Below are 24594 nucleotides of genomic sequence, written 5' to 3' on the forward strand. Positions count from 1 at the left end.
TTTTTAGCAAATTAAATCTAAACACTTTCATCATTCAAATTACAGCTGTATAGGAACATTCATTAAAAAAAAACAAAAAACTTACCTTATTCAGTAAAAGAGGCCTATATGGTTAAATATTCTTCCTTTCATAATAAACATTGCTCTATAAAATGTTTCTCATACTGAATTTGGAGTAGAAACACCAAAAATTTATCAGGAGTCATCACCCTTCTGTATAGAACATGTTGCATGAGTTTATTAACAGAAAATGTAAGCATATTTATCTGTAAGCAATATAAACAGGCCTCTGACTTTAAGCTTTCCTCATTTAAAAAGCATTAGATCACAAGTCCTGTCCATTGTTTTTATGCACCTAGTTAACACCTTTCAAATGCCTTTTTTACAGCCCCTCTGCAGGGTAACCATCCTCAAGAAAACAAATAATTTTGTTAGTAATTTTGTTAACTATCCTGTAATCAATGTCCAGAGCCTTGCTTTCTTCCCCTTCTTGTAATCTTCCTCACATTCCCTCCTTAAACTGCAAACTATCATTCTGGGGAATATCTGAGATCTTGCTTCCCACCAATCCCTTCAGTTTGAGCTAAAATAAACTCTTACTAAAATTCTCTACAGGTGTGAACGTTTCTTAGGTCGACAGTATTAATAAAACCTCTGACCATATAATGTAGGAGAGGACAACCTGTGTATGTCAGGTAGTTTGTTTTTCTTAAGATTTTATAGCAGGAATGAGATATACTATGCTGCAAGTAAAACAGTAACAGTCAAGGCAGCTTGCATGTAACTATACAAACACCTAACTTTTGCCCTGGCTGCTGTGGCTCAATGGTTAGAGCACCAGCCTGCAAACCAAGGGTCTCAGATGCAATTCCTAGTCAAGGGAAGGCATGTACCTGGATTGCAGTTTCATTCCATGGCCTCCAACTGGGGCAAGTTCTGGAGGCAAACAATCAATGTGTGTGTGTCTCTCTCTCTAACCCCCTTCTTCCCTCTTCTACTCTCTCTAAAAATCAATGGCAAAAATAACTTTGAGCCTAAACCGGTTTGGCTCAGTGGATAGCGCATCGGTCTGCGGACTGAAAGGTCCCAGGTTCGATTCCGGTCAAGGGCATGTACATTAGTTGCGGGCACATCCCTGGTGGGGTGTGCAGGATGCAGCTAGTCAATGCTTCTCTCTCATCGATGTTTCTAACTCTCTATCCATCTCCTTCCTCTCTGTAAAAAATCAATAAAATATATATTTTTTAAAATAACCTGGGGTGAGGATGAACAACAAAACAAAATTAAAAAATAAAAATACTTAACTTTTAAGAAACCCCCCAAATAAAACATGCAGATTTCTATGCTATTTTAAAATTGCATTACTTTACATGACTAATTTCTAAGAGAATTTTAAAAAGATAATTCAACTTAAAAAAAACTCTGTATGAACATCTAAAACTGAATTTCTGATACCAGCTACTTCTGAAATTGTCTAGCAATGCTCTCGGAGTCCTAGTTCCTGCTATTTAACAACCTATTTGAAATTCTTAAGAATCTACAGCAGGAGAGTGCAGTACAGCTGCGTTTTGACATAGTAAACTCTAAATAAAGATCTTAGCTTACCCCAAACAAAGAACAATAGAATGTGAGGTCTATAGTAACTCTTATCTCTTTCCAATTTACACCATTCGGATATGAGTGTGTGTATGTCTATAGGGTATGACTAGGCAGTACCTGTTTGTTATTTACATATACATACATACATACATACATATATATAAACCTGCACACCAATTTGAAACTAGCATTTTTTTTTTTTAGATACAAACACATTGAAATGATGGTCATGGTTTAAAGAAAAAAACCACACAACTTAGAAAATACAAGTATAAGAAAAACAAAAATTGCCCATAATCCCTTTAAGAAAATATTGTTTAGCAAACTAATGGATATCCACCTAATATCACACACACACACACACACACACATTTATTTAAAGTAATGATACAGCTGAGACCAGTTTGGCTCAGTGGATAGAGCGTTGGCCTGTGGACTGAAGCGTCCCAGGTTCGATTCCGGTCAAGGGCATGTACCTTGGTTGCGGGCACATCCCCAGTAGGGGGCGTGCAAGAGGCAGCTGATCGATGACTCTCTCTCATCGATGTTTCTAGCTCTATCTCTCTTCCTCTCTGTGAAAAATCAATAAAATATATTTAAAAAAAAAAATAAAGTAATGATACATTAAGTACCATAATATACGTGGTAAATAAGTTTTAAGAAACTGTTTACTTAACTATATTAAACATATTTTCTGGTTATATTATTTATGCAATTATAAACAGAGTTTAATATTTCTGAAATATTGATAGATCAGACTATGTTCAATGGTAATTAACAACTTTAGCAAAAAACTATCTCAGAATCAGTCTAGGTTGAAAGATAACAGCTACGATGAGAGAGGAGGGGAAATTAGCCTGGGGCTCGTCTGATACTCATGCAAATGAACTGAAAGGGTTAAGAATTATTTATGATGTTTTAACAAATACGAGCTGCAAACAAAGGAAAAACCCTTAAGTAAACTGAAGAAAAATAGTGGGGGAAATAGGTTCAGTTTGGCTGCTGGTAGGGTCAGAATCCATGCAGTGAGCGAGGATCCAGACCTGGGCTCCTGTCTTGGCACTAACATGCTAACTGGGTAATTCTTTGTTGTGGTGGGTGGTCCTGTGCACTGTAGGACGTTTATTTAGCAACACGCCTGGCCTCTCTACTCACAGTGGCACTGCTCTGGTGTGACAAACAAAAATGTCTCCAGACACTGCCCAATGGCCCCTGGAGGGCAAATGCCTGCTGGAAGAGAACCACAGTTCCAGACAGAAGCCTCCGGCTAACGCCCCACCTCCTCAGGCCTGCTTGCCATCCAGATCCCACCCCTCCATTAGGATCTTCCATCTCTACTGTCTCCACAAGTTGTTCACATTGTAGAGAAGGTACATTGGGATTCTCTATTTCCTATAAAAATTGCCAGCACCTTGAAGACAAGGGCCATATCCAACAGAGGCAGAGCTGGCGGCGATCGAAGACTGTTTCAGCCCCAGCCAGGCAGCTCAGCTGGTTAGTGTTGTTCCAAGACCCTGGCCAGTGTGGCTCAACTGTCTGGGCAACATCCCTTGCACGAAAGGTTGCTGGCTGCAACATCCCGGTGAGGGCACATGCCTAGGTTACAGGCTAGATTGCTGGTGGGGCGTGTGCAGGAGGCAGCAGATCAAAGTTTCTCTCCCTCCCTCTCGCCTCCTCTCTCTTGAAAATCAATTTAAAAGTCTTTAAAAAAATAAAAGGATTTCCAGCCAGTGTGAGCATCGATCCATGAACCAAGACTGGGTCTGATTCCGGTTGGGGCTCGATCCTGAGTGTGGGGTGGGCAGGAAACAGCCAGTCAATTATTCTCTCATCATTGATATTTCTATCTCTCTTTCTCCCTTTCCCTTCCTCTCTGAAATCAATAAAATTTATATTTTAAAAAAGGATCAACCAATGAATGCATAAATAAGAGGAACAACAAATCATTTTCTTCCTCCCTCACTTCTCACTAAAATCAATAAAAAAACAAACAAACCAAAAATAAAACAAAACAAAAAAACAGAAAAAGGAAAAGAGGGCTTAAATATAACCAAAGAACAGGAAGACAACATGATTTAAACAATGTTTCGGTTAAGATTTTTTTTCTGCATTAAAGTATCCTGGAGGTCCCCCCCCCCCCCCCTTAAGATTGTTACAAATAAAGTAGAATCCTTTTGTTCTCAATTGATGTATCATTATTTAATATTTACCACTTCCATACTAAGCAATTAAACCATGAAGCATGCATTTTATAAGACCAAGGCTCTGACCTGAGTTAGAGCCAAAATATATACTTTATAAGTAAATTAATTCAGATCAAAGTGAACCTGCCACACGTGTTCATAAAGGTCATTTATACCTATAATTACATCAGTCAAATTTGGCTTTACTATAATTCTCAATATTTATTTCTGCTTACTTCTGGCAAAGGATGCAAAATTTATCAGCACAGGTCTTTGTATCAGTATGTAAATATTAAAGGTCTTTGTATCCGTAAGTAAATATTATACAACAAACAAAAATCAAATCGTTCACATTACCTAAGGCCAAGGTTAAACTATCTTATCTACTATGTAAAACATTTGACAGAGATAAAAGCCACAAGTGCAAGCTCCTTACCTGGACTAGAAATCTGGTCTCGATATTTTGGAACTTCATCATTCAGAGTCTGAAGCATAACCCACATTGTGAATGTGAAGAGTGCAGCCAGGAACCCATAAAAGACTAGGTAGAAGAGCAAGATCAAACCTGTAAAAGAATATAAAATTTATGGAATTTTGGAAATACAGATAATTGTGTGTGCATGTGTCCAGATTAAAAAACAAAAAACAAGCCAACCACGGCAAGGCCACGATTCCAAGCTTGCCATGCACACAGCCAAAATGTCTCCATATTCAGAATATGAATTTGCCCAAGCAAGGAGTATTTCAGCAGGTAGCATCCACCCATCATGTGATCCCCTCCTCTCCAGTAATACGTCCAAGTACAAGTAGCTTCTACAGAGCATTCTCTAGTTCAAGGTCAGAGCTTTAACTTCCAGCACAAAGGGGAATGTTTCCCAAATTGGAACTTGATGCCCTCCAGAACGGTAAAAGATGCTTTTAGGTGGGACAAATCCAATCTGTACATGTTTCTTTAAGTGGCAAACAGAAAAAAATTAGTACATCAACCCATATTTCACACAATAATTATTTGCATTAAGTGTTGAAAAGTGATTTAAAAGTAGCCAGGAAATGTGTAGGAAGGCAAATCATGAAGATGGTATCTCAATGAATAAAGTTTAGGAAACACTGGTTGAATGGAAGGCTCATGCGAAAGTGAAGAGGACAAGGCCAGAAACAAGCACCCAACCAATGGGATTCACTACTCTACTGCTGAGCACAAAGCAAGACATAGCAGATGCAGGTCTCAACACTAAGGGCTTAATCTTCTTTCCTTCACAATCTGAAAACACTATGAGAGATCTATCCTAAACAGTGATTTATTTTGAGAACACCTAAAAATAATTATTTCTCTCAAATGTCTATATTTGAAATTCTAATGTCAGATGTAGTCAACATCAGAATTACATATTATAATATTACAGTCACACATTTATACTTAAACATTTAAAAATTGATCAATGAATACTGAACAAATCCTCAGGTATTACAGTAGTGAAGAACACTTAATACCTCACTGTTGATAAACGTCAGTTTTATTTCCCACTCGTAACAGCCTAGTACGTTGTTTTCTCACTCGATTCTAGCAGAGGGGCTAGAGCAGGGGTTCCTAACCTGCGATCTATGGACTTCCTCACCCCCAATCTCTAGCAAGGACTAACCTCAGTGTTTCTGAAGTCTTCTATAATAATATATTTCTAAATACACACCCGTCCCCCCTGCCTCCCAGCAGCTCTAAATATTCTGATTCTCAAAAGACTCCATTCTCAAAGCAGATTGTGGCAAAAACTAGATAACTTTTATTTCTACAGGCCAGGAAACTGCCTCCCTTTCCAAGTAATGGGGAAATAGTTAGCACACTTTCATTTTAATTTAGATTAGCATTCCCCCATCCCTCCCTGCCCCAATTACCAGGAGGCCACAATAGGGAGCGAGAAGACAGAAGGAAGAAAGGAGAAGAGCATGTCACCTTCAGACAGCATCACTTCCCTACCACATGCAGCGATCCTGTTGCAGAAAAAAAAGGGAAGACCAATCTCAATGAAGGGTTCAGTAAAGTACAGAAGGAAAAGAAACACATGCAAAGCCCAAAGGCTAGTTTAAGACATTAGAAGAGAAATGAGTCTTTCAGATCTAGATGTTTGTTGGAGCTACGGATAAAATTCTCCACATTGCAGACCAGAGTGAACAAATACATAAATTTATTGAGTGTGGGCTGTGCTCCAATAAAATCTCATACAAAAACAAATTGAGGCTATAATAGTTTGTCAACTAATGCGGTTGATATTAAACTGGAGAAGTTCCAAACAAAAGTGCTGAGTTTAATTATTTAGCACTGTTTTTACGTCACCTCAAGATTTTTTTATCATACCATTTTCAAAACTTGATTTTAAATTTCCAGGAAAAATACCGTAAATAAAATTTACAAACATGGTTACAAAATAAATAAACAGACAGCAGACATTGGTAAGTTGTATCCAAATATGGTTCCTAAAGAATCATTACACAATGAAAAATGTGTTCAAACTTCCTATAAAGAGTTAGGTTCATAACACAGATAGACAAATTAATAGCCATGTCCCAAGTCTGATGCCATATACTTGTGCATTAAGTTAACTTTGAACAAACAAGTAAATGAGTCGCTTCCAGCACTGAAGCAAGTGCTCCTAGATTAAATTTAACATTTAAAAAGTAAAATTAATCTCATTTATAAATCTCATACATGAAAAGACGGCAACACTTCACCTCCTCTCCCCTAGCAACAAAAACGGAAAATAAAAACAGAAATTGTAAACTGCCACTCTTTCAGGGGTAAACTTGTAGTTAGATCCGCAGATGCAGTTTCCCGATGGGCTTACCACAGTGATGGAGACCACGCTGGGGTGTCCGAGGTGAGTGATGGGCAGGCTCTTCGTGGGCCCGAGGGAGGCTGGTACCCAGAGGGAACTGTACCTTGTTATTAGAGGGAGCCCTGACCTCCAGGAAGAGAAGAGGGAGCGGGAGATTTGAGTTCAATGATGAGGTCAGTGATTTAGTCATTCCTACCGAGTGAAACCCCAACAACCACTCTGGACCCTGAAGCTTAGAGGAGCTTCCAGGTTGGGGAACCCATAATGGGATAGAGGAAGACGGGGTCTGAAGGCTTCATCATGTATATAGGCACACTTCCTAGTGAGATGCTGTGACCTGACTCCCTACTCCTGCAAACTTCTTAGTTACTGGAGAGTAGACACCAGAAAGACAGTGCCTCTCCTCAGAGAATTCTGATAACTAGAAACGACTTCCCCTTGGCAAGTAAATTAGCATTCTGTTTCCAGTTTTAAAATGTAGAGCAGGGGCAAATATAACTTAAAACAAAACAAAACAAAACAAAACAATTACATGGGCAGAAACCGGTTTGGCTCAGTGGTAGAGCGTCGGTCTGCGGACTGAAAGGTCCTGGGTTCGATTCCGGACAAGGGCATGTACCTTGGTTGCGGGCACATCCCCTGTAGGGGGTGTGCAAGAGGCAACTGGTCGATGTTTCTCTCTCATCGACGTTTTTAGCTCTCTATCTCTCTCCCTTCCTCTCTGTACAAAATCAATAAAATATATTTTTTTAAAAATAATAATAATAAAAAACAATTACATGGGCAAGTACAAGTTTAAAATCCTTTCATGTTTAATTTTTAAAAATAACTTTTTGTTGAGGTATGATTCACATTCTATACACCTATTAGTGGAATTGCTAGGTAACTATGTGTAGTCTTTTGAGTAAGTGCCAGACTGTTTTCCAAAGTTTTTTTTTTGTGCACAACAGGAAATATTTGCTTTCGGAGAACAAGAAAAATAGGTTTATTTGCATTATGGTTATTAATTTGTGCAGTTATTTAGTCTCTGGTAAGTTAATATTCAAGAAAAAATATTAATTTTTATTAAGATGTTCTATTATTTTATGTTAACAATTATTAATTTCAGCCCTTTGCATTCAGCATGTCTCTATTGAAATAAACCTACATTTCTATAAAAACTGAAGATTTTGGTTTTTTTTGCAGCCCACATAAACTTAAACCTTATTTGGCCCTTGTTAGCCTTTGAGTTTGACATGCTTGTCCTAGAAGGATTGGTAAAACACCAAAAGGAGTTTACATGTGCTACCTATATCCTCAATGCTGTGACAAAGTCAAAATACAAAGAGGAGGAACACAGAACCAATTACAAAATATATGAGAAAAAACTAATCCTATGAAGTATCAAATCCAACAAAGAAAGTAACTAACACCTGAGAAAAACTGGGTCATAACAGCAAATAGAGCAGGGAGAGAAGTGTAAATAATTAAAATATAAACCAGAAGGTGAAAGGATGGTATTTTAAAAATCAGCTTTCGGATTTTGATGCCGAGGAGTGGAACAATGAACTTCTCATACCCTCCTGGTGGAAATGTACCAAAACACAACACAAAGCTATTTTATAAAACACTGACAATTTTTCTAAGAAGTGGGCAAACTATACCTATGATAAAATTCAGCCAATATATTCCGAGATGTCTGACCAAGGAAATGAAAGCACATGTTCAGTATATAAATACTCACTGATGCTTTATTTATAATCACCAAAACCTGCCAACAACTCAAATGCACATACCAACAGGTGAATAAATTCTGCCTTATCCATACAATAGAATACTATTCATTAACTACTTCTCAAAATAATTATGCTGAATGAAAGAAGTCAGTCCACTCCCTCCCAGAGTACACATACACTGCATGATTCCATGTATTTAAATTTTGAAAAAGCACCAACCAGTGTCAAAAAGCAGATCTATTTTTGCCTATAGACCGGGAGAGACACAAAGGGGCTAGAGGAAATTTGGGGGATATGAATATGTTATTATATCGATTAGTTTCATGAGCACAGTGTATTTATGTGCTTATATGTGAGTATATTACAAAACTCAAGTTGTATACTTTAAAGACAATTATACCTCAATAAAGCTATGGAAAAAAGCAAAAACTTGAAAAAATTAATCTCAAGAATTGACCAAAGAAAAAAAAATCAGCCGGGACCGGTTTGGCTCAGTGGATAGAGCGTCGGCCTGGGGACTGAAAGGTCCCGGGTTCGATTCCGGTCAAGGGCATGTACCTTGGTTGCGGGCGCATCCCCAGTAGGGGGTGTGCAAGAGGCAGCTGATCAATGATTCTCTCTCATCGATGTTTCTAACTCTCTATCCCTCTCCCTTCATCTCTGTGAAAAATCAATAAAATATATTAAAAGAAAGAAAGAAAGAAAGAAAGAAAGAAAGAAAGAAAGAAAGAAAGAAAGAAAATCAGTGAGCTGAAGGATCAAACCAAGGTATTCTACAACACTGGACAAAACAATAGAGGGGGAATGCATGTATGGAAATTGTTGAGACGTGGGAGCCAGAACCAGAATATCAACAAATCTAATAGGAATTCCACCAGGAAAGAGGATGGGGAAGAAAGCTCAAAGAAATAACAAATTTTGTATCTAGATTGGCAAAGACTCAAAAATATTGGAAAACATTCTGTATCTAGACACAAATAGGTGATATTTCAGGACACCAAAAATAAAGACAAAAGTTCTTAAAGCTTCTAAAAAGATAAAACAGGTTACCCATGGCAGAGAAATATAACAGATAGCAGATCTCACTAAGTAAAAATGAAACAATATGTTCCAAACTGAGGAAAAATGATTGTGAACTAAAATATCAATCTACCAAGAAAACAAAAAAACATTTCCAGATGTACAAGGACTCAGAATTATCACCCTCAAATCCTACACAAAAGAATCCTATCCTATACAATAAAGAACTAATATGCTAAATTAGACCTGACTGTAGAACAATATTCTGGAATGACCAGTGGGCTGCGAGGCAGCTGGGGCTGCAAGGGCCTATTCTTGCATGAATTTCATGCACCGGGCCTCTAGTTGGCTACATAATACAAAAAACCCTAAGTGGGAAAAGGTAACCTCAAAATGATACATGCCACTTGTCTAAATTTAAAACACTCAGAGTTATGGAATTCTGTAAATCTATGCATATAGTGTGTTTTTTAATGGATCATAAACATACAAAGTAAATTCATAGTGATTACCTTCTGAATAAGAGAGGGGTTAGAATTTCTTTCCTAATCAGTTCTAAAAAATATTTATATACAATAACTTTAATTGATTTCAACTGCACAACTCTAGTGTATGTTGACTGCATAACCTGTGAAATCACCACTACACTAAAAATGCAGAACACTTCCATCACCTCCAAAAGATTCTGTGTTCTCCCTGGCAATCACTATATCCCTGAGTCAGTCAATGATTTTTTTGTCACTATATTAGTTTGTATTTTACATTTAGTTAAAAATTTAAATTTGTTTCAATTTAAAAACAAACTAAATTCCCAAAATAGTATTATAGCAATATTTTAGTAGTAGTCTAATAATAATAATAAAAAAAATTCTGAAAGTGGGTTTAAAAGATTCCATTAAAGGCTATTTATAGAAGAAAATCTAAAATTAAAACATAATGGTTGAAAATAAAATGGCTCAAAAATAAATGTAGATGTGGTATTTTTACTGCGAGCAAACTAGAATTCAAGTCAAAAAGCATTAGTAAGGCAAAAATATTTTGTATCAACAAAATGTAAATAAAAATCAAGACAGCATAATAGCCATGAAGCTTCATGATGCTAAGTGCTTAAAATATATAAAGCAAAAGTAGAATTACAAAATTCAACTCTATCAAAGTAGAGATTTTAACATACCTTTTAAAAACAATCCTCACCTGAGAATGAATGAATATACATATACTGGTGTGTGTGTGTGTGTGTGTGTGTGTGTGTGTGTATCCCCTCCCCAGGATATATTTTTCCCACTAATTTTTAGAGGGGGTGTGGAGAAGAGAGGGAGAGAAAGAGAAAAATGGGTGTGAGAGACACATTGACTGGTTTCCCCCTCCCCACCCCATCCCACACCACCACCACAGCAGACCAGGGCTGGGGATTCTGGAGATTGAACCTACAAAAGATACATTCTCTAAATTCAAAGTAAATATAATTTTTAAAAAATCATAAACTTCTAAATAATCCTTGGATTAAAAAGAACAATAAGCCGGGACCGGTTTGGCTCAGTGGATAGAGAGTCGGCCTGTGGACTGAAAGGTCCTGGGTTCGATTCCGGGCAAGGGCATGTATCTTGGTTACGGGCACATCCCTGGTGGGGGGGTGTGCAAGAGGCAGCTGAGCAATGATTCTCTCATCGATGTTTCTAACTCTCTATCCCTCTCTCTCTTCCTCTCTGAAAAATCAATAAAATATATTTAAAAAAAAATCTGAAATACTAAAAATTCGAAATAATAATGTAGTCAGAGCAGAACATAAAGGAAAATCCATACCCTTCCATGAGGTACTTATTAAAAAACAAGACTAACATGAAAGCCAGGATTTTAAGTAAAGATTAAAATATATTCAAGGAAAGTGAGAGATTGAAGATAAAAGTACCATTTTAATACTACAAACAAATGCAAAAAAAAAAAATCAATTTTCAAAAAATACTATTTTCTACACATACATGTTTTATAAGTTACCTAAGTGGTTTTTAAAGTATTTATATTTTTATTGATTTCAGAGAGGAAGAAAGAGGGATAGCAAGGTAGAAACATCAATGATAAGAATCATTAATCAAGTGCCTCCTGCATTGGCCTCACTGGAGAATAAACCTGCAACATGCGCATGGCCTCCTGGTTCATAGGTTGGTGCTCAACCACTGAGCCACCTTGGCGGGCACCTAGTTAGCACTGTGCAAACAGCAAAAGGGAAAGCACTCACACAAACAACACATTTTTTCAAACACTTACACAGAGCTTAGACAGGACTGGAGATACCGATCAACAAAATATAATATCCAGGAAGGAATCCATAAAAAATGAGTATTTGCATGTAACAAAGCTGGCAAATCATTATCAGTGAGGAAATATATTGGGGTAAGTGATTAGAAACAGCCCATAAAAATCGTTAAATTTGTGATGATGTTCATTTAAAACAAGGAGAATTTAAAAAATAAACTAATTAAGAGACAAAATAGAGTAAAAAGATGAGTGACTGAAAAGAAATGGAAACTGAGTAAACATAAAAATATTCTAAGTTGCAGTTTTTAGAGAAATAGGAAATTAAATGAACCAGATACATACCAGCATCCCATAAAACTGGCAACATTTTTAAAGTGATAATGACCAAAGCTCAGAAAGTTGAAAGAAAACAGTTTCTTTTATCTGCTGCTTGTGGGAGTATAAACTAGTAAACTTTTTTAGAGGATAGTCTATTAATAATAAAAATAAGCACACACACACACACAAAAACAAAACAAACAAAAACACTACAAACTGCTGATTCCATTTCTCAGCATCCAACCTAAATAAATAGTTGCACACTGCAGCAATTTTACAAGAAAAAAAAAAAAAAGGAAAAATCTAAATATTCATCACAAAGAAAAATACATGTATTTTGGATGTATATATATCTACAATGTGGAATATTATGCAATGATTCAAAGGGTTAAGATTCATGTATTCCTTTTTCTCCAAGATTCAGTTAGGAATATTTACAAATATTCAGAAGAGTTGAACAAAATGTAAAGATCCATAAGCCCACTTTAACTCTCTATCACACTTATACTCTCTATCACACTTATACTAGAGGCTGGGTGCACAGGGGGTGGGGTGTTCCTCAGTGGAACCTGTACCCTATCCATTCCAGGACCCCTGGGGGCGGGGGGGGGGGGGGATTGTCCGACATCTCTCTTGCAATCCAGGACCGCGCTCTCCTAACTGCTCACCTGCCTGCTAACTGCCCCTAACCATCCCCTAACCATCTCTGCCCCCACCAGCATAGCTTTGTCTAGAAGGACGTCTGGAAGGAACTCCGATTTAATTAGCATATTACCCTTTTATTAGTATAGATCGTATATATTCACCATTTATCTATTTTTTTTAATGCATTTCAAGTTGCAGATGTCAGTAGACTTCACCCCTAAACACTTCAGCACCCATATTAACTAAAATTGAGAGAGAAATAATTACATTAGTGAAACATACAATTCTCTAAGGTACCAATAGGTGGCTTCTGACAAATGCATTTCCTTATGATTCAACCCCCTCTCAATCAACCCCATGCCATAAAGGCAAACACCAATTTGGGCTTTTCCCCACCATAGGTGTTGCTTGTTTTAAATTTTGAAGTGAAATAATATAGTATGTATTCTCTTTAGTAAAGCTTTTTTACACTAAGCCTTTTTGTGAGTCGTCCAGGTTTTGTGTTACCTGTAGCTAGTACCTTTTCACTGCTGAGTAGTATTCTATTGTGTGGACATACCATTTGTCCATTCTTCTGCTGATTCAGGACACTTGGGCTGTTTCCAGTTTAGAGCTACTATGAATATTTTTGTACAAGTATTTTAATATATGTTTTCATTTCTCTTGGATAGACACACATAGGAGTAGAGTTGCTGGATTATGGGGTAGAGGTATATTTACTTCTGTATGAAACTGCCAGACCTCTATTGAAAGTGGATATAGCAAGTATTATATTTTAGAAAGTATTACAGTTAATTAACAGTGGTTACCAAGGGGAAGAAGCTAAGGATGACAATAGACTTACTAATTATCCACATCTAAATTGTAACAATGCAAACAATGGTATTACTTTTGTTATATGAAAAGAACAAAGCCAAAAGAGTCCACATTCCACTGAAGACCAGGTTCAGGTTTCTGAGGTCAGCCCAGACCACTCTTAAGTTCTAAAGCAGAGGTCAGCAAACCATAGCTGCTGCTGGTTTTTGTAAATAAAATATTGAGAAACAGCTAGGACCATTAGTTTTTATATTGTCTGTGGCCACATTAAAGCTACAATAGCAGAGCTGGGCAGTTGCCACAGACGCCATGAGGCTGGCAAAGCCTAAAATATTATCTAGTCCTTTAAAGAAAAAGTTTGTCATCTCTCGTTCTAAATCATTTAGATAAGTTTTGTTTCTCATTTCAAAGTGACATTTGAAACTCTCATGCAACTTTTCTCTTATAAAGGAAGCTAAGATTTTAAATGAGTTTTCTAAGCTAAGATGGAGGTGTGGAACTAACATTTAGATCTACATTCTGAGTCCTCGTCAGATCATCTTCTTAGTATATTTGTGTACTTCTAAGATTCACAAGTTAAAAAAAAAAGTATTTATCCCAACAGGGGAATTATGCCTTCATGTACAAGTATGTATACAAATATAAGACTTTCAGTGTGCAGCTGTACGAAGTGACCCACAATACTCCCAACTTTAGCCCAAGCAATAGGTGAATCACAACCTGAAACTAATTAAATGACAATTTGCCCATAAAAAAAAGAATAAGGGGAGCATTTGAAACTGTGCTCCTCAGCACATAGCATAAGTTTGGCTCAAATAAATGCATAAACATTCTCTTAAAAAGTAAAAATAAGGTGTACTGCGTGCTAATTGTTGTCGGGATATAAAATGTAGATGTACATCACACTCTGTGAGAACACCTAGTTAGTAGGAGCAATATGTATGTAGATGCAACTTTAACCCAGGATACAAAGTTTTAGGTGCCATATGAGAAAAATGCGACACTATTTTCATCTGGGCATCATCAGAGACAGCTTAGGACATGGCTGCCACTGAAACTAGGTCTGTGAGTAGGAAGGAATTTGTAATGCAGAGAATGGCTGGGAGAGGGAAGGAGTAGGGTGTCCATCTACACCCATTTGACTAGGATACGTGGTGAATGGGAAATAGGGTGGGAAATGACAGGCTATAATATAAGGTTGGAAAAATTGTGTTTTAAGACAGTAAGTAAGCCTGGAATGCCAGACTGTCTGGAACTTAAACCTTCTGAAAGCAGTAGGGATCCATAGATTGGGGGCACAGGAAAGGGCATGATCGAAGCTGCAGCCTTAGAAATAATCCGGTAACAGTGAGGTTATACTGGTTTAGGTCACAATGAGTACAACTGATTCCTTGGATCTTTTTGGGGATGCAAATGAGTTAAGAGCCAACCTTCTTAGAGTCAACAACACTATTGCTTTTTAAAAAGCTGGAAAGGCAATGGTCTATGTTAACTTGGAATAACTTTTAAAAAGTCACAAAAGCTCTTTATCTGGTGCTTTAAGATTTTTAATCAGAGAATTTGTAAGAAAAGGCATGACCAGATCTTGATAAAGGGGCAGAGTTTGGTGGGAGTCTTAAAAGCTAAGAAATTTCTAACAGGTGGTTACTAAAATGAAGCTAGGAGAAAATTAATAACCCCAGGCTCCCTGAATGTGTGCTCTCACAAAATGGTGGGTGGCGGAGTGTAGATGTGCAAGATGAGTAGGTCAGATGTTTGAAAGTGGAATTGGCATAATTTGGCCAGGTTTTAAACCCAGATGACAAAAAGAATACTGATGTTGTTTTTCAAAAATTGCAAATAGCCCTAGCCAGTTTGGATAAGAGTTAGAGCGTTGGCCCATGGACTGAAAGGTCCCAGGTTTGATTTTGGTCAAGGACAGGTACCTAGGTTGCAGATTCCACCCCAGCCCTGGTCAGGACGCATGCAAGAGGCAACTAATCAATGGAAAAATATCCTTGAGCGAGGATTAACAACAAAAACTGCAAATATAGGAGCAACACAGAACTGCAGTGGAGGAAGGGGAAAAGAGATCCAGTGAGGCACCTAAATTACCTAAAGCTTCACTCACTCAGGTTTATGGGATATGTACAAAGCAACTGGAATCCGAGAGATGTTAAACCAGGAATTAAAATCTGTGAATGAACTTAAATAAATTTACAACTGCCTAAGCATATATAATCTACAACTGCCCTAGGGAATAAGATAAGGTTCTTTTTTATGTGTTGTGCTGTTTTTTTGTTTTGTTTTGTTTTTGTTTGTTTTAATTTGTATGTTACTTCTTAGGAAACCTTCTGCTGTGCAAAATAAAGCCTCTGCAATTTCAAGTTTAACTGAGAGATAGAGATTTCCCTGAAAGCTGATTACAGTTGTGTAGGAATATTCGTGCTAACTAAACAGACATCTAAAAATTGATGTATTAGTCATTCTCTCCATCCCTGTTTTATAACCTCATCCCCAGAATACTCTTGATGGTAAAGAAAAATATATGATTAAATACATAAGCAAAAAAAAAAAAAAAAAAAAAAAAAAAAATCTGTGAATGATCCTTGGAGTTGTTTTATGAGATTGCAAAGAAAGACCAAGAAGAGAAAACAAGGCCAAAGACACCTGGGAAATATATGATTAGGAAACAGAAGAAGAGCAAACAGGAAGGAGCCAGGAAAGAAATGTGTAGAAAAGTATGGAGTTGGGTAAGAGTATATATACTAAGGGCCACACTTCATGTGCCAGTTGCTAGCCAAAGAAAAGTACCTCATGCTTTGGACAAGGGTCGGTTGCAAAGCCATACCTTACCATACCTTACCATGGCACCAGCAAATACTAAAAGGAAGTCATAAATAAGAGCCAACTCCACAAATGACTCAGTAAGAGGTGACAGATATGTGGGAGGCTAAGTTAGAGAATTCTTTTCAGAAATATTAGTAATAGCTGATATTTCTCTCTACTGAAAAAGAGAAAATGATACTATTAATTAAGCCCTCATTAAGTTTGAGAGCAAGTAAGCTCTAAGAAAAAAGAAAAAGAAAAAGAAAAAGAAAAAAAAAAAAGCAATAAAACAGGAGCTGGGAGGCCTGAATAATAACGCTGGTTCTGTTATCCTAATCAGATGCAGGACCAAGGTCACAAACCCAGCTAAGTCTCCAAACAAGAAAGTGGAAGCTTCTTCAGAACACTGAACTTCTATGAAAATCCATCAGTGCTATAGCAAAAAAAAGTAGGGGGGAATGCCCAAACCTTGGGGGAAGTGTTACACTATGATACACCCAAACCACCCAGGACTTTAAAAATGTTACAGAAGACTAACTACATGGGAACATTTCACAATAGTGTTCATTCATTCAATGCATTTTTATACATCCTAAATGCCAGGCAACAGGCTAGGTATTAGTGAATTAAGATGAGTAAGACATGAATAGCAAGTTTATATACAGTCTAGTAAATGGGAAACAGGTCATAAACGCTATAATAGAGAGTGCCATTATGGGAGCACTTGATCCAGTCTTAAGGCAAAGAGGGTTTCAAAAGGTCTTCCAGAGATCAGGCTATCTAAGCTGGTACCCGAGTAGCCATGCCAAGGTGAAGGAAAGAGGCTCAGGAGCTAGGACACTATGGAGTTTCCTAGGACAGAATTATGTGGAATGGTAGAGATGACAGGAGAGGAATAAGTCAGAGAGATTATAAAGAGAGCCTCTGGGGACAATGGAGATTTACATGAAGAGGTGCTATGAAATGAAACATCCAACTAAAGATTCCTAACATTTGGAACTCTTAATATTTGTTATAATATAAAAAAGCCATGTGGACTAGAGAGGCAAATTTGGGAGTCCTAACACAGAGATAGTAACTAAAGCCACCAGAATACATAAACTCCAGCAGAAATGTGGAAGGTCCCCACAGAGGTGAGAGAGGGCCAAGGATACCTCCAACACATCAACCTCTAAAAAGGTGGCAGAGGGCCGGGACCGGTTTGGCTCAATGGATAGAGCGTCGGCTTGGGGGCTGAAGGGTCCCGGGCTCGATTCCGGTCAAGGGCATGTACCGTGGTTGCGGGCATATCCCCAGTAGGGGGTGTGCAAGAGGCAGCTGATCGATGACTCTCTCTCATCGATGTTTCTAACTCTCTCTCTCCCTTCCTCTCTGTACAAAATCAATAAAATAAATAAATAAATAAATAAATAAAAAGGTGGCAGAGGAATAAAAACGTTATCCTTAAATATTAAGTGATGGAATTAGGCATCTAACTATTTATTTAAAATTTTTATATAGTATACATTTAAAAATTTTAATTTACATGTAGGAAAGACTATTAAAAGTGTTAACAGCCCTAACCAGTTTGGCTCAGTGGATAGAGCATTGGCCTGTGGACTTAAGGATCTCAGGTTTGATTCCAGTCAAGGGCATGTACCTTGGTTGCGGGCACATCCCCAGTGAGGGGTGTGCGGGAGGCTCTCTCTCCCTCTCCCTTCCTCTCTGAAATCAATAGAGATAATTCTAAGTGGCTAAAGATTTCAGGCGATTTTATTTCAACAAAATAAATGCATTTTAGAATATAATATAAATTTATCTTTCAAAGTTAAATGATTTTTCTTCCTCCTATTACACAATCAAGTAATAAATGACTGGTTCCTAGTCATTTATAATGATAAAGCAAGAACACGATAGAAGGGTTTTTAAAGTTCTTTTAATATAGCTAATTTAATTCTATATTTATAAATTTAAAATTCAATTGCAAAGAAAGAAAATTATTTCAGGGGCTGGGAAATTGCCTTTTAGTAACAGTAAAGCACATATTACAGTAATTGCAATGGTGTCTGGACACAACACAAAAACTTATCCCTTTGCCCCCCTAGCCAATATCTGTCCAGGAAGTACTGTCTCCTGCTGGGCGATGGCTTAGCTTGCCTCTGCTGTTACCTCTGCCACACTCACCAATGACCTTCATTTATAGGCTGCTCACAAGGTAAGGCAAGTCTATTACTTTCCCAATGGTGCACAGATCTGTAAAGTTTAATATGTCACATTCCACAGGACAAAGAACAATACCACACAAAACTATGTAATACTGGGAAAATAAACACACTCGCCTCTGGGGACCCCTATAGTCAGACACCCAAGGTGAGGTGGTGCCTGATATCCAAAGCAGAGCATTTACTGAGGCATGACCACAATGGGAGCGGCTGACTGATATAATGGCACTTCACTGCTCTATAATCATGAAAAGAGAAGGCACATGAACAAACTATAGGTAATAAATAGTTTGAGTCCAGAATCTTGATTCTGCTTGTACATCAGTAACTCAAGTTTTAACTTAATCCCATATAATAGAGAGCTAATATACTAATTAGACCGAACAGCAGAACAACTGCCAGGCAGGGGCTTCAAGGACCCAGCCCCTTGCACGAATTTCATGCAATGGGCCTTTAGTAGTAACATAAAGCATCTATTAAACTTACTGACCTTAAGCTAATGAATTACAAATAAGCCCACAAGCAGATGTCAGTAGAAGAGGTAATGTAATGTCACAGTTTTTCTGGCCTTGGAAGGCCCAAGGATTCTGTCACAAACTCAGTGAATTTTGACGGTCAGATCTGTGGGTTCAAGTTTCTCACCTATGAAATGATGGTACAGGGCGAGGTTAGAGGTTTTCAAGCTTTTCTGACTCTGAACCACAATAAATACATTTTACATTGGGGCATCTATCTATACAAAATACAGAAAAGTTTCTTTGAACAGCATCTTTCCATAGATAGACTGAATTTATTAGGTAGAATAAACTTTGATATTTTACCATTCTATTTTTATTATTTTAAAAAAATGCCAATTGCAATACATGGTCCACTAGCTACAATTTAAATAACACTGAATAGTTCCAGGCTCTCTTTTACTATTTTCATTCTAATTGTATTTAATGCACTTAGGCTTAATATTAGCAACATCAGCCACAAAGTGCTAAATTTTCTTTCTTCTGTTTTCATAAAACAAGTGCCACCTAAATAAAAAGAAAACAAAAAAAGTGGCATCTATTTATTCCTGATGTGTTCTTACTCTTCTGCCTAAGAAACCAGCACTATGGCGTTCCCACCACAGAGGGCTGTTTGCTGACAGTGTGCGTTTTTCTGGGGGCCCCCACACCTTTGTACAAATGTGCAGGTTACACTCCCCTCAGCTTCTGCTGGTGAATAAAGATGCATTGATTGTTAAAAAACAGCAAATCCCCCCAGCTCTAAGCATACTTTTAATCACCCACACTGTGTGCTTTAGGAGGTTGTTGTGAATATCAAATACAGTGATTATAGGTATTTAAGCATTTTAAATAGATTGTTGGCCTGCAGACTGAAAAAGTCCCCAGTTCGATTCTGGTCAATGGCACATGCCTGGGTTATGGGTGCAACCCCCAGTAGGGGGCATGCAGGAGGCAGCCAATCAATGAGTCTCTCTCATTATTGATGTTTTTATCTCTCCCTTACTCTCTGAAATCAATACAAATATATTTAAAAAATAAATAGCTGTAACCAAGTATAAGATATTAGTCAGGTATTCAAATGGTTATTCAAAATCTTTACATCTAACACTTTTAAATAAAGCAATGTGATGCATTGTAATATGCAGTATTTTCACTGTATCTCAAATGTAAATGGCAAGCATGTGTGCTTTTAATACATCTAATGGCCTTACGAGAGGAACCTCAGATTATAGGACAAATGCACCGAAGACTGCAATATAAAAAATAAAATCAGGAGCATCTTAAATGAATGTTTTTATAAAATCCCTGGGGTAGAGAAGGCATTTCTTTACACACCAGTAGACCCAACAACTTTACAAAAGATCAAAAAAAGATGTTAGCACTCCCATCACCAGTTACATTAAATTCAAAAGCAAGTAGAAAGAATTTTGCACAAATGAGTTTTTTACTTTTAAAAGTTTAACATGTTTCCAAAATGCAAAAGTTACATATATTATACTTGTCCTAGATATTCCACCAACAGAAATATCTCAAGGAAACAAGTTTGTTAACATGCACACACAAAGATAAAGGGAATAGGAGGAATGACTAGTACATACACTAATGCATTAGTTTAAATTAAAAAAAAAAAAATCAGGAGTCACTTATTTTCCCCTGTGTATCTCCTGTGCATGCATGATGTATGCTTATTAATAAACTTGTTAAAAAAAAAAATCACAATATATCTAACTATACCAGGGGTGGGGAATGTCTAGCACAAAAGCCGTATAAGGCCCATGATTTGGTCTAACCCTGACAAGGCATTAGGGGTGAGTTAATTAAATTAAACGTTTGACCAAATATAGCAGGCTAGTTTTTAAGTTGATAACTTTGTATGGCCCTCAAATGTTATAAATATCCAATGGCCCTTGGCAGAAAAAAGGTTCCCACCCCTGAATTATACAATAGGACACTAACAGGCCATTAAAAATGGTGATAAAGATCTTTATTAACATGAGAAGATGACCACAATAGACTCAAAAGATTATAAAACACTATCGTGTATTTTTGTTAAAAAAAAAAAAAATGTTACAAAAATTTCTCAACTCTGCCCAGTTACACACCTAAACACTAATTAATAATGGGCATCTCTGGGGTGATGAGATCAGTGGATCACACAATGCCTCTCTGAACATTAGAACAAGACACCTCCTCTCTGCAGGCAGACACCCATGCTCCAGGGCACACAGCCTGGAGAGCTGAGGATGGATTTCAGCCTCCACACACCACTCCCCCTTGGAGGGATGCCCTTAAATTGAGTTAACTGGATAATATGGGTAATTGTCATCTATTTGTGCCATTCTGCACTGGCATACTATGACTACAATAAACAGAAATTTGCTTGACCAACATAATACTTATATTTTCAATTTTGAAAAAAGGTCATGCCCTCATCCTGTTAAAACTAACCCCAACTTGACTTGTACTGCCCTTATAGAATGCCCTATCTTTTGAATAATTTGTTCATGTCATCTATTTAAATGCATATACAAATAACTCTCTACCCAGCATCTAATAATACAAAGGTTAGACATAAGGAGAAGAAAAGTCATGCTAACATTAAAGTGAAGATACTTATCACTGGAAATGGGAAGGTGTGAGGACAGGAGGAAGTTAATCTACAGAAACGAATCCCTCTCAAAATTCCTTCAGCAAGAGTTACTAGACTCTACAGAAACAATAATTGTCCACTTCCCCGCCCCCATTTAACTCTAGATGCAAGATATATGTCCTCATAACACTACTGGGTTCCCAAAAGACAGCCATTTAAAATGAAAGTTGTGAGTGATCACCATGCAGTTAGGCAAGGCATCTGTAAAATAATACAACCGCTGGCCTGGGATTAAAGGAGAATTGGGTTCTTGGCTCGGTGGAATATGTAATTTTACACAAAGCACAATCACAACCTCTCCAGATCTCTTTTTTCCCCCCTCCCTCTCCTCTAACGTGGGGGTTGGGCTAAAAAAAGCCTCCCAGGCCCCTTTCGGCTGGTGATAGGACCTAAGCCATCTTTCCCATCCACTCTGGAGGCGCCGATCGCAGTCAGCAGCAACAGTTTATTTTCTAAGCCATGCCTGATTTCCTCCTCTCTTCATGCTTCTCTTAAAAAAAAAAAAAAATGGGCCCAAATAATTCTCAACTCTAGAAATTTATTATCACTCAGAAAAAAAACCCACAAAAAAACATCTGTCAAGAACCACTTACAAAATATTTTCCAAAAGGCCCACAAAGAGTAAAATTCGTTTGCTTGATTTAATTTTTCGGGGGGTGGGGGGTGGGGGGAAGAGGCACCCTAGAGCAGCACTGCGCTGGTGGACGGCTTAAATATTTCTTTTAAAACAAAGAACTCATGCCTAGAAAAACGGCTAACCTGTACACACTCATCACACGTTTTGAAGGCACAGAAAAAAAACCCACAAAAAATATTGTGCCATTCAGATAGGATTTACCCCCCCCCCCCCAAGAAACAGGGGTTTTTTTTTTTTTGGTTTTTTTTCTAAGAAAATCCTGTAGTTAAAAAAAAAAAGAAAAAAGGAATAAGTGTCTTTTCACCGCCCAAACTCAAGTGCATTTCCGTGGACGATGCACTTGAGGGATGAACTCACCGCGGCGTTCATGCAACAACCCACACGCCGAGCACTCCCTCGCGCTCCGGGCCGGGGAGGCGGCGGAGTCACAAGAGCGCGGCGGGAGTGGAAATTTCCTCTCGGCGGGCGCGGGGCAGGGGCTGGCTTCCCCGAACCGCTCGCTCGGCGCCGCTGGCGCCTCCTCCAGGGCCTCTCCGGGCCGGCGGCGGCGCGCTCCGTACAAAGGAGGAGGGAGGCCCGGCGCTCGGCCCCCCGCACGCTCCGGGCCCCGGGCCCCGGGCTCCGGGCCGGGGTCCCGGCTTCCGGCGGCGCTGGCGGCGGCAGGCCCGGGCGGCACGTGCGCGCCGGGCCGGGAGGAGGAAGCCGGCGCCGGAGGGCCGGGGGCTGCCCGCGGCGCCCGGGCTCGGCCGTGGCCGGGGGGCGCCGGCCCTCCCCGGTCCCGCGAGAAATGAATGGGCCGCGCGCCCCGCCTCAGCCCGGTTCGGAGTCCGGAGGCCCGAGGCGAAAACCGCTGCGGGCGGCCAAGGCGGGCTCCTGGGGGGGCGCCCCCCGGTGCTCGGGGAGCCGCCTCCCGCTTCTTCGGTCCCATCCGACCCCGCCCGGCACCTCCCGCACCTCGCGGCCGCCCCCACCGCCGCCCGCTCCGCTCACCCCAGCTCTTGGCGGTGCGCCCCAGGAACGCTCCGGTGGTCGGGTTGTAGAGGAAGAGCTTCCACTCGGCCAGGCTCTGTTGGAAGGACTTCTTGTCTTTCTTCGTCATGGTGTGCGCGCCGAGGGCGAGGGGAGCGGCTGCCGCGGGGGTGGAGGCGGCGAGGAGCGCGGAGGCGCGTCCCGGCTCGAGCGGCGGCGCAGCCCGGCGACGGCGGCGGCGGCGGCAGAAGGTGGAACGGCCGAGGACACCTCCTCACTGGCCGCGGGCGCTCGAACCGACTGCGCCGCGCGCCGAGCCGGGCGGCCGCTGAGGCCGCGGGAGCCTGACGTCTCCGCCCGCCGCAGCCAATCCCCGCGCCGCTTGCGCCCGCGCCGCCGCTGCCGCCGCCGCCGCCGCCGCCGCCTCCCCGCCCGCGGCTGGCGCAGCCCCAGGCGGCGAGGACGCCCCGCCCACGCCGCTCTAGCCCCGCCTACGTCGCCCTAGCCCCGCCCCCTCTGGTTCCGGGCCTGGCTCGGGAACGCTTCGGCCGGGGAATGGAGGAGCTCGGCAAAGCGGCCTTACAAATCTCGAAGGCTCCCTAAGAAGCAAATGCATAATAAGGAGCCAAAGGCGGCGTCCCCTACTCGCCCGTTTCTCGGGAGGAGGAGTCGGGGGAGACGCTGGGGCGGCCGTCGTCGCGGCATCTCGCCTGCGGCGGCGCGGAAATGGCCTGGGACGCCTCGCCCGGCGGGACTCAGCCCTGCGCTGCCCGGTGCGGAGCTCTCCGCCGTCTCCAGGCGCTCTCCTCTGAGCTCTGTGACGTGCCTCAGACAGGCTGCCTGCACAGTGTATTGTGCATGAACTGTGATGCTCCCAGAAGGGCCGTCCTCGGCTCTTCCGACGGGCGGACGGGGATTTCATTCCAACTATGCCAGCCTTCACCAAACGGAGTGCAGTTTTTTCCTCCAGATTGGTCACGGAAGTCAGCACGCAGGACCTACTTTCCCCGAGGTGCCCGCCAACCACAACTCCTTTGCCTTTTCTCAGACATGAGACGCCCCTTCTCCGTTCAGTGTTGATGCCTAAGGAACGCGCCCGGCTTCCCCGGTTTTCCACGGGTCGTGGACGCTCCCCGCGGTCGGGGCTGCGGGTGCAGTCCACCTTTTCCGTCACGAGGGGGAGCTGACGAGTACCGTGCCCTGAGACGGCTGGGACAGGGCGAAACGTCTTCAGGAGTGTGGGCAGAAGGGGCAGGTTTCTGGAAAAGGACATGCAGCGCTGCCTCTGTGTTTTGTTTTTCAATACTAGCAAATTAAAAAGTACGAATCAAGAAAGGTAGCACGCATCGTAATGTTTGGAATGGTGCATTGTCATCCATCTAGAAACGTGCACAGCCTGCCAAATGCTAAAGGATGTCTGACATTTCTCCTTTCCTCGCTTTGCTTATCAAA

At 40.3% G+C, this 24594-nt stretch overlaps 1 protein-coding gene across 1 annotated transcript in view; it reads right to left on the reverse strand.

Annotated features, from left to right (window-relative positions):
* The window catches only part of ATP1B3 (ATPase Na+/K+ transporting subunit beta 3), a 39615-nt gene extending 16072 nt beyond the window's left edge, over positions 1-23543 (reverse strand). Inside the window, exons 1-2 of the mRNA XM_084902644.1 lie at positions 23164-23543; positions 4219-4347 (exon numbers count right to left, since the gene is read on the reverse strand). Of these exons, the coding sequence (XP_084758770.1) occupies positions 4219-4347; positions 23164-23272 (238 nt within the window). The 5' untranslated portion in view covers positions 23273-23543. The remainder of the gene's footprint in view (positions 1-4218; positions 4348-23163) is intronic.
* Positions 23544-24594: the final 1051 nt, after the last annotated feature.

The sequence above is a fragment of the Pipistrellus hanaki genome (assembly GCF_964339955.1).
Source record: "Pipistrellus hanaki genome assembly, chromosome: 13".
Taxonomy (NCBI): Eukaryota; Metazoa; Chordata; class Mammalia; order Chiroptera; family Vespertilionidae; genus Pipistrellus; species Pipistrellus hanaki.